Source organism: Lampetra fluviatilis, chromosome 36, assembly GCF_964198595.1.
Source record: "Lampetra fluviatilis chromosome 36, kcLamFluv1.1, whole genome shotgun sequence".
Lineage (NCBI taxonomy): Eukaryota > Metazoa > Chordata > Hyperoartia > Petromyzontiformes > Petromyzontidae > Lampetra > Lampetra fluviatilis.
This window is the reverse complement of record NC_136310.1, coordinates 11,100,648-11,112,278: the sequence shown is the minus strand read 5'-3', so window position 1 is coordinate 11,112,278 and position 11,631 is coordinate 11,100,648. Positions and strand designations below refer to the sequence as shown.

The window sequence follows — 11,631 nt, the reverse complement described above, 5'->3', positions numbered from 1 at the left end:
ACTGGCTCGATCTCTGAGCGAGTATTTGCTGAAACTATTAATATGATTATGATAAATCAAAAGCAATCTTTAATCTCATTCGTAAAAAAAATGCCCATCACTCCGGATCACAATAAAACAAATCCTTTATTGAACCACGATTCCATCTCACTCATGATAATTATCATCATCAAACAATCACAGTTTAGCAATGGAGTCTTCAGTTTGTTCCGCACCAGCATACAAAGGTGCTCCGTCTATCCATTAGATCTGCTTAGTAGTAAGTGACCATCGCATCGGGACCATCACGGGCACCATAGACTTCCATGACCTAGTTGAGGGGGAGGAGCGGGAGGAGAGAGAGAGAGAGGCGTGGGTATCAGGTAAGTACAGGTGTACAGTGCAGGGTCGTCACAGTATGCGTGGTTTTCCACTGTTTGCCGATCTGAGCCAGAACCAGACCATTAAACTCTATCCTGGCAAGACGTGAATTTAGCTCGGTTGCATCTACACGCATCTTGACTCAGTTCACTGCATGTGACATCAGCGGCACGGTTCGGTTTCTGCAGTGGAAAAACAACGTGACATGTCTTGAGACCTCCTGGACTTTACTGCGCACTGTGCTGTAAGATTATTGGTGATGGCTAACATGAGTGGTGATTATTTGGATGATGATGACAAAACATTGTTATAGGTCTGTATGAAACATATTACAACACCGCTGCAATGTCATAAGTCTGGTTTACGGCAATAGTTTTGACGCCAAGTAAATAAAGAGTTACAGTATTTGAAATGTTTTGAGAAAATATTACGAGCGGTCAAGACCACTCGCAAGTCGACAATAACCGATAATAACTAAGAATAATATATTTTTTAAACTTGATTAGGTCAGGCGACCTGGCCACAATTTATAGCTCAACGAAGTGGCTTTTCGTCAAGTAGATATTTATAGCAACCAAATACTCTAAACGCGTGTTTATAAATGTGGAGGGAAAAACTGGTGGATTCGGAGAAGAATTCACGTGACCAGTGGGAGAACATACAAACTCCAAATATACGGGTCAGAGTTGGGATCGAACCCACGACCTGTATACCAGGCGAGGTAGTTAACATCTCGCCACCGTGGCGCCCATAATAAAGTAACAATGACCAACAACAAGGTGGATAATAACATTAATGACGCTCATGTCAACATTACAAACATCACCACAGTCATCGACATTCATAGAAACGTTCACACCGTGAGAGTGATGATGTTTCCCTTTAGCAACACCCTTAACATGAGAAGTTGCACGACCTCACCACGACTCCCCCATTTACTTTTGACTCGCGATCCGTCTTCTCGTTTTTAATCGCACTACGACCACAGCGGCTGGATTTACGACGAATCTTAAGAGCGACTGCTGTACTTGGGTGGGGGGGGGGGGTCGGCGATGGGGGGGGGGGGCGCCCAGGTCCTCCCAGTACCCTCCCATTGAACTCACGTTGGCGATCCAGTCGTTGAACGCCGACACGCGGGTGAACACACTGGGCTTGCGGATGTAGTTGCAGCCCATAGAAGACCCGAAGCTAGTGATGCCGTGCACCTCCCATATGCCGGCAGAGTTGATGCAGTTCAGGGGGCCGCCAGAGTCGCCCTGCAGTGGCACGGGTGGGGGGTATGGAGGAGAAATGCGGGATCACAGGTGAGGGTGCGATGGAAGGCGTGCGTGTGAAAATGTTAAAGGCGCAGCCCTGGAATTGCTCGCTCCACTAAATGGAACTCTGGAGAGCCCCACGAGACGGAGCTCTGGAGAGCCCCACGAGACGGAGCTCTGGAGAGCCCCACGAGATGGAGCTCTACAGAGCGTATATTAAGATATTTCAGCTGGTAAGAGTCTTTGAGCCAAGCAGATGTTTTGTATGAAGACATTCAGTAAATTAACGAGGAAACCGGCGCACCCGGAATAAACCCACGCATGCGAGGCAGCAATGCTCCATCCCAAAGAGACAGAAACAGATTATATCAGTCCGCACTTTTCTTCACCGCCTTCTCCTTGCGAGACAGTTATGACACCTCCTCGACGCTCACCCGCGGGAAGGGAGTTTCGTAACATCTATGCGGTGATCCACCAACCTTGGGTGCTGCCTCCCCAGCCACTGGAGGATTACTGGCCGCCACTTGCGACAAACCCACCACGTATCAGAGATGGTGATCACTCCATATCACGAGGCCATTCTCAAGCTGGCCATCCTGGGTTAATCGGGCCCAATTGCTCCGAGTCTTTTCTGAGTAGCGCTCCTCCTTACGTTGCACGCCGAGTCGTATCCATCTCCTCCGGCACAGACCATGGTGGTCTTCACGTTGGTCGACCACCAGCTAGGCTGGCTGCACGTGGCGTAGTCCACCACGGGAAGGTTGGCCTGCTGCAGGGCATCGGGCAGGGCGCCTCCAGCTGAACGTGAAATGAGAATGGAGCAAGGAGGGACACTCAATACATGACCACAGCGACGTGAGCACATGGGGGATGGAGGGTGGCATTGGTGCTGGTGGAAGTTCTGGCGGTGATGGTATTGGTGGTAGTTGTAGTGGCAGCAGTGGTATTGGTGGTGGTGGTGGTGATGACGGCGGTGGTGATAGCGGTAGTGGTGTGGTGATAGAAATGCGTTCACGAATGCTTGCAAATGGCTTTGAGACATCAGTGGCAGGGTATGTGTGGTGCTGGCAGATGGCCCCACCACCTCTGGACTTCATAGGTGTGCGCAAGCAACAGGATAGAGCAAGGCGTTGGTCCAGACTCACTGGCGATACGGCCCCAGCCCGTGACGTAGCAGATGTAGTTGTCGGGCAGAACCACCCCAGCGGTGGGCAGGCAGGCCGGCTGGATCTTGTTGCTCAAGATCGCGGGGTTGGCCAGGCGGATGAGAGCGATGTCATTCCTGGTTAGGGCACGGCCAGAGGTCATGGTTAGAGTTCACAGCTGGTGATGTAGTGGGAGGGGTGGGCTGGCCGGGCAGGCCGGCTGCTCCGGGCACCCCATTCCCAAGGATGGCGCCGCCAGTGGCGGCTGGTGGCTCAACTGTGGGTGGTGGCGGCGCTGCAGTAGAGACGGGGGAAGAGCAACGAAATGCCCCCAAGCGCCAAAGTGCCCCACTACGCCCTCTGGTGGTGGCCTTCTTGCTAGACCCGTCGCCTGCAATTTGTATTTATTCTGCGTTTATATGTGACGGCATCTCAAGTTGCTGGGCGCGAGTTAACCACGTGGCACAGGGGCCAAGAGTTGCCGAGATGGCGCTGCTGATATCCTGGGTTTGGATGCCAGGTTTCAGCCACTCGTGGTTAAATTGGGTTCTCAATTGCAGCGAGCTGATAAGAGTAGATGGTCTCAGCCCAGTCACCAGTTACTGAGCGTGTTGCGTTCTTCCACTTACAGCACTTTGCCTAATATCCAGCTCTGCGAATTAAAAAGAAAAAGCTATCGGGTTTGACTGCTCTGCGATGGACATTTATCGGTAGAGAGAGATGAGGCGGTCTTCAGATAAAAGGCTTTAGTTGAATCAATAAAACAAATTCCCTCATATTCTTGACACAAATGCGCTCTCGGAGGAAACAATCTCTCCCCCGAGCACGCGTCAACATCCCCTATTTATACTGGAGTAATCCGATGAGCCATGAAGCTATTTTTCACATATGTACAGCAGGGGCACGGGATAAAAAGAATAATCACCCAAACACACAAATACAACTAAACCCTATCCTACCAGGCAATGCCCACTGAGGTATTAACTTATTTTTCAGAAGCAACCTGCCTATCACAGACGAAAGCTCAACAAAGTGGCCCATCATTTGGACATTTATAACAGCAAAAGGACAATCTCAATGATCTCAAAGCACGTTTGTCAATGTGGAGATGACTCACCCGCCAGCGACGTTGTTGCCGTTCCATCCGGCGTGCACCAGGATCTGGGCCACGTCATGATACTCGTCTCCGCCCTCCTCGACCGACAGGAGGTGCTCTCCCAAAGCCACGCGGTACGTGCGGGAGCTACCACAGACAGTGTGACAAATGTGGTGATCTAACACTCGCTGTACCAATTCGAGTACCGTGACGTTTCGCCAGTAATTACAACCAGCATCATCAGGTGACAGCCAGAGTTGTAGAGAAATCCTATTGTTCCGGTCTTAAATTAGTTGCTTTGTCATTCGCAAATGGGTTTTGACTGCTTCGTCCTGAAGTGTTGTATGGTTTGACGATTGCTTCGATGTCTAACGTTTTCAGACAGGATGGTTAGGGGAAGGGGTTGATATAATGACCTCACTTGTACAGGTAGCCCTCGTTTAGTGGCTCAAGATGCATTCATCGATTTATGATTTTTCGGTTAACGTTTCGCCTCCCATTGGACCCCCCATGGTTTCGGTTCGCGTTAACATTGTTGACTAACAATAACATTGTTGATGTAACAGTATGTTTACATGATATGCATACGATGGCCAATTTCGGCCAATCCAAGCGCTCGTTAGTGGGGCTGAGCCGTGCCCTCAGCCAATCAGCGACGCCCATTTGTGAGCGTTTAGACGTCGACTGGCTTTACATTATTACGTTTTCTGTTTTGGCAGTGGAAACAACAGCTCTCTTGCAGACTAATTGTTTGAATTATTGATCAATTAATAAGTGAATTCGATTCAACAGTTATTTCGGTTAACAGTTTTCGTGGAACGGATTGACATACCTATCAACCCCTTATTAGTGCCTACTTTATTACAGACCAATTCAGACCTTATTGGCCACCCCGTGCCTTTATAAATCTCAACGTTCATCACACAAAGTCCCATCACAAGAGAAAACACACAAATATAGACGTTAAAAAACTGTTGCCCGTATTGAAACGGCTCTACGCTGTATGGACCTGAAACTCAATTTCCCTGTACAAGAATACGGGGTAAACCGTACGGGTTGACAGTTATGGATTAAACACGTTAACCGAGATAACTACTATGATAACATGGATGGTAAACTTGATTTCATAAATAAAAAGACGAAATGATTAAAGCATCAGTGTGTACTCTACTCTCGAGTGTATTCTCCTGTGCTCCTACATGGTCGCGGTAGAAGACGAGGTTGGAAGGCCGCTGCTGCTACGCTCCCAGTCCGGGTCATGCTCAGAGAAGGACCTTCGCGACCTTGGCGATGGTGCCCTCAGTCTACATTTGTGTGGCGAGGTTTATTTAACATGGAACCTGAGACTCTATTCCGGTCTCGTCAATTCTCACCTGGCTAACATTGGCCGAAAAATATTTTAAAATTAATAAATAAATGTGATTGTGACTACGAACCGCGATAACCGAATTGCAATGGGCGGGTTCTGGTTGGCGTCGCTCTCATTAGCTGAGCGAATGATGGGGGGTGGGGACCTTTCTGTATCCTAAACCAGCACTGTTGCCTGTTCTCACTCGAGAGCCCTTCATAGATGTTTTGATTTTCTTAGGATTTTTGTTTCTCTCAAAATGCTCTCCGGGAACAAAGAGCCCCGTAACGAATCGGCGTTCCACAGTGTCGCGCTAAGCGAGGTCTGCCTCTATTTTGCTTTGATGTTGACTAAAATTGCCGGACTGAAAACTCACAAATGCTTTGATGTCCAATCTGTCGCCAATACAAAGATGAGCTGTTCCGCCTCACTGCAGATTTCCCAGTCAATTTAGTTTCCTCGTACGTAACAGACAGACCCTTGTGGACATGTGGAGATGGTGTTTATATATTTTAGGTGGTGATGGTGGTGGTAATGAGATGATGGCGATATTGATAAAATGATAGGCGTGCACAAGGACACATGGTTATGGATAGATGCATGTGGACGTATGCGTTGACGTGATGGCGATGGCGATGCGGGTGAAGATGATGAGATGGCGATTCTAGAGATGTTAGTAATGATGAGGTGGTGATGATGACGTGGTGTGGAACTCAGGCGATGCGTTGATGATATGATGATGAGGTGGAGATGATGAGGTGGTGATGAGGTGGTGGTGGAACTCACGAGATGCAGTGGGCCGCCGTGAGCACCCACTGGGGGTCGATCAGGGTCCCACCGCACGTGTGGTACCAGGCTGTGCCAGACAGGTACTGCAGGGAAATCTACAGCAGCCACAACCACAAGAGACCACCACAACCCATCAACCACCACAACTATACACGAAACAAAAAAAACTGGCATCACACAACATACACTGGACACAGCGATCGCAGTCGCAACAACATGCGGACACACGCTAATTTAGACATTTGGGCTGGAACAGTGCAAACTTTTTTTAATGTGGTTTGTCATTCAAGGTCGGCAGAGTGTTCGGCTGGGAAGGATTCGGTGGCTTTTCCGATGCCGAGGGGTTGCGGCATCAATGGTGGTTTGCGCGCAATGGCCTCTCAATCGCATTCGCACGCTAAAGACAAAGATCCCCCTATATCCTCGATAGACCATTGGGGAAAGTTCTATTAGCGAGCATTTATGAAGGCCAGCACAGCGCCCGGCCACCTTAGTCTCCCCAGTGGCGATGTTCACACAATGCACCGGGTACTCATTTGAGGCTGAGTCGACCTAGCGGAGGCCCAGGACCGGTTCAGACAATCGATACTGGTGTTAGCCGTGATCGCAAATCGAATCTCGGGTCGCTCGGGTTCGTCGCACCCAGAACCAGTGCCACCCTGGCCGAGCAGCCTTTCTCTGTAGCTTCAGTGGCAGCTATCTGGAACTCTCCCACTGCAGCACATTCATAGCATCCAACCACCATCAGCACCAGCTCAAGACTGACACCTGTTCAGGCTCAGCTGTTCAGGCTCTAACTTGTTTAGGCTATCCTTTTCACTTGCACCTGTCCAGCCTCCCCCGTCCCGGCTCTCATATGTCCAGGCTCACCTGTGCAGGCTGTTGTACACGAGACCCTGGGCTTCGGCTCCACGCCTCTGGACTCTTGAACATCGCGTCCGATTCACGAAATAAGTGCGCCCTATCAATTGTGGTTATTGTTTTCGAGGCTCGCGGAGCCAGACCGTGGCACGCACCTGCCAGGGCCAGCTGTTGGGCTTCGCCTCCACGCCATTGACGACGCGGCTGTCGATGGGAGGGTAACTGGGCACCCCACAGCCCTGTGCAGTCGCTGTGCAGACACGGGCACGCCAGGGAGACACGAGGAGACACAGAGGCATAGGAAGACATGAGACATGAGACACGAGGAACACAGGAAGACATGGCAAAACTCAAGGGGATGCAGAGAGATACAGGGGGGCATGGAGAGACATTGGAAGCCGCAGTGCATACGTGGGAAGATACTAGGAAGGCATGGGGAAACATGGGACCATGGGGAGCTATGGGTTGGTACGGAGAGGCATTGGCACATTGGCGGTCACGGTTTTAGAGGGATGATGAGTGAGTTGTGATTATGGTAGTGGTGGCAAAGGTGATGATGACAACGATGATGACAACACCTACCCTGCACCAGGAGGAACACGGAGGCAATCAGGGCCAGCATCTTGTCCGAGTCTCGTTTCAAGTCGGTGAGTTCCTGCTCATCGAAGGCCCTTTTTATAGAACCTGGGAGGTGGGAGGCGGTTGGGAGAGGTGGGGGGGGGCATCATTAGAGCTCCCGTATGATCCCCCCCAACCCCCTGGATCCCCTACAATTGCGTGCGGTCTTTGATAAGAGCGATGATAAAATTATCAATAGTGGTCTTGAGAAGATTGATTTGCTGGCAAGGAGTCATATGGGTTTGTGGGACACTTGTGTCTGCTTTGTCCTGTGTCATATGCTGAAAGGTGATTTAACTGATCAATCGAGTTTTTGAGTGATTACTTTTGAATCGGACATGATTAATAAACTAAGGATAACCATCACACTCGAAACTGGTGACGGATTTGGCAGCAAAAGGAGAGAACCCGCAACCTCTCACTATAAACTGAGCAGAATGGTGTTGACTGTTGAATATGGATAATTTTATCGTAAGATAGTGACAGTTGGCAACAGCTTGGGAAGACCTTCACTCAGCAGTGGATAAATCATGGCTGAACCCAAAAACTACGAACCACAAAACGGAGCACTATTCTCTAACCATGTAGTCTAAACGCTTGACCATCACTTTCATGGTATCCCTAACACTATGACCACCCCCCCACACCCCTGCCTTTGCCTTGTGCTCTGGTTCTCAGCTGATTGTGATGACGGCACGAGAAGAGAGGACGGGGGGGGGGGGGGGATAAGCACGACAGATATCAAGAATTAATCTCCCGGCACTATCGGGCCGTTGAAACGCACCTGCTGGACACCCACACTCCAGGTGCGACGTATGGAACGGTCGCAGATAATTCCGTATCTGTCGCCATCCTGCCAGAGGCCATCGATGGACCGGACCAAAAATAGACCAGACCAAAAACATAAAAATAAAGGTTTGGGCGCAATTGATTTGTCACGCCCGTAGTCGTCCAGTTGTAAGTTTCTCACGATGGTGAAATAAGTCCACGATGTGACCACGGAGAGACGGTGACCAAACGACGGAAAGCATCGTCGACGTTTCGCAGGAAACCTCGAGTGTAGCCACCACCGAGTGGTGGTCTGTGGCTCGCGACACCTTGACTAGATCACACGTGTGATCTAGTCCATGCCTTTCGACAATGTTACATCTCTCAGGGAAATGTTAAGTCCATGGGCAATGTTAGTCTATGGGCAATGTTAAGTCTCGGGACAATTGTTAAGTCTATGGGCAATATCATGGGACCTCCTTTGCCAGTACCAAAATATGAGAATAGGTTTACCCCTTTTTTCTGGCAACAATACAGGTGTTATGATGTTAAAACACCAAACTTTGGTCTAACACCATTTGAGACTAGGCTCAAAATCTGTCTCTAATGTGGACCAATCAGTTTCAAAGACAATGCATATATCAGAGGTGGGACAAAGTCATTGTTATGCAAGTCCAAGTCGAGTCGCAAGTCATCAAATTCATGACTCGAGTCTGACTCGAGTCCAAGTCACATGACTCGAGTCCACATCTCATAGGTGGGACAAAGTCATTGTTATGCAAGTCCAAGTCGAGTCGCAAGTCATCAAATTCATGACTCGAGTCTGACTCGAGTCCAAGTCACATGACTCGAGTCCACACCTCTGGCATATATTATCAGAGTATGTTTTTTGTTTGCATTCTGACCACAAGTATTGTGGTTAATGTAGACATGATTCCTTGTAAAAGGTTTCAGTTTGGTGTTTTACCATCTTAACACCGTTTTTTTGCCATAAAAAAGGGGAAAACCTATTCTCTGTGGGCAATGTTATATCTCTCGGGGAAATGTTAAGTCTACGGGCAATCTTCTTGGTTGTTTCGGTAAAGTCACGTGGAAGGGAAATAATAAAATAATAAAAATAAAACATAATAAAATAACCCTCACGACGTTTCGGCCACAACGCAAGCAGCCGTTCTCAGGTGAAGACAGCGTCTGAATGAACACCACCAGGCTTGGCAGCGTATATTTAAGCTGGGTTGGACAAATGAATTTGCATATCAAGAGGAATTTAGCATATTTATGAGAAATGCAGATATGGGATTAGTCACTACTTGTGGAATGCGTAGGAGGTGGGGGGGTTCAAAGTCATATTATGCCCGTGCATTATGCAGGATTAGCAGCATCAAAGGGAGGGAATAGGGTTAGCATTAATAAAGGGAAGGAATGTTAATAGTATGGAGCTGCAGCAACTAAACCACCACGTAAAAAACTAAAATATAAACTACATCAGTATCATCAATATACTAAATACATGTATACTCTCCAATAAGCTGAGCTACTAACAGTAAGTCATACATTACAATTCTATGTCGCAAAAAATATAATATGCCTCCAGCTAAACTTTTTCTCTTACATCACAGGGGTCTACCCCGTACTATATACTGCCATAGACAAACCCAACATTAAATTATATACTGTATTACTATACACCACCCTATACCTTAGACTATACATTGTAATATTACACTATGTATTATTCTACCCACCCTACTGTATACCACACTGCTCTCTAACAAGAGACCGGACCCACACACCGAAAGCTAGACGTTAGCAAAGTCGTAATTAATCGCAGTAACAGTTCTATTTCTGATGGTCTGAAATCCGTTTTAGCTAAAGGATTAAACTTTGCAGTCACACCTAGACACATATATCATTTCCCAAGTAGATGTGGCTCTCAAGGGCCTGGGTCACATCGCTGCAGACGTAGCAAGATCTGAAATCGCTGCAACCCTCAAAAACGCTAAGATGCCCGCTAGCAACATCAGCAAAGATGAGCGTTTTGAATTAGCTAAATTAAAAAAGAGGGATGACATTGTCATCCTCTCAGCCGACAAAGGCAATACCACTGTCATGGACAAAATAGAATACAACAACAAAATTCAAGAACTACTCAACGATGGCAGCTATATAAAAATAAAAAGAGACCCCACCAACAGCCTCATCATTAAATCCAACAAAATCATTTCTGATTCAACCGCATTAATTGATCAAACCAAACAGTTCTCGTTGAAACCTTCTGCAGCCAGGCCACCAAGATTAAATGGCTTGCCAAAGATACGTAAAGAAGATACACCCCTTCGTCCCATTGTCTTTACTATCAACTTCCCCACCTACAAACTGGCTCGTTTTTTGTCTGAAATCATGCGGCCTTTCACTGGAAAAACCACCTCTGCGGTACTAAACTCTACTGACCTGGTATCGACAATCAAGGGAATTTCCCTGTCCCCAGACGACCTGCTTGTCAGTTTTGATGTGGTTTCCTTATTCACCAAAGTTCCTGTACCTGACACCATCGCAATAATTGAAGACTTGGTTCATCAAGGACTGAATACTGAGGTACCCCCCTGGTGAGGCACTGCTTAACCAATACATACTTCCCCTGGAATGGAACTTTCTACAAACAAACTGAGGACACTCCAATGGGCTCCCCCCTATCTCCGGTTGTAGCCAACGTTTTTATGGAGAAATTTGAGACTGACGCCATCCAGACTGCCACTCTACGCCCGACCTTATGGAAGAGGTACGTAGATGACACTTTTGTCATCTGGCCACATGGCCGGCCTGCTCTAGACCAATTCCTCGACCACATCAATTCCATATACCCAACCATCAGATTCACCATGGAAGTCGAAAAAGATGGCAAGCTACCCTTTTTTGAATGTCCTAATTAAAAGGACACCTGATGGTTCAATGAGCCACTCTGTCTACAGGAAAGCCACCCATATGGATGCTTACCTAAAACCGGATTCCCACCACCATCCATCACAGAAGAATTCCCTCATCAAGACTCTACGCCATAGAGCCCAATGCATCTCCGACCAGGAACACATTGCCAGTAAACTCAAGCACGTACACCAAGCTCTTAAGGCTAATAGTTACTCCGACTACACAATCCGCAAAGCCATCACTCCAACCATCAAGAAGGATCCTGTTGAGGAGCCTTTCAAAACCATCACCTTACCCTACATTGCTGGGGTCACAAAAAAGATCTCCAAAATCCTGATTAAACACAAGATCCAGGTCCGATTCAACACAGTACATAAAATCCGTGATCTGGTCCCGTCTGTAAAAGATGTGGTTCCAGACATACAGTACCCTGGCGTCTACAAAATAAGTTGCCTCTGTGGTAGC

General features: G+C 47.9%; 1 protein-coding gene across 1 annotated transcript; it reads right to left on the bottom strand.

Annotated features, from left to right (window-relative positions):
* Positions 1 to 253: 253 nt before the first annotated feature.
* Positions 254 to 7,477, bottom strand: LOC144945179 (chymotrypsin-like elastase family member 2A). The gene is made up of 8 exons (XM_078873473.1): positions 7,438 to 7,477; positions 7,011 to 7,105; positions 5,992 to 6,089; positions 3,879 to 4,004; positions 2,762 to 2,898; positions 2,269 to 2,414; positions 1,464 to 1,616; positions 254 to 310 (listed from the first exon to the last, which is right to left on the bottom strand). The coding sequence occupies exons 1-8, from the start codon at positions 7,475 to 7,477 to the stop codon at positions 254 to 256; spliced, it is 852 nt and encodes a 283-aa protein (XP_078729599.1).
* Between the last annotated feature and the right edge of the window lie 4,154 nt (positions 7,478 to 11,631).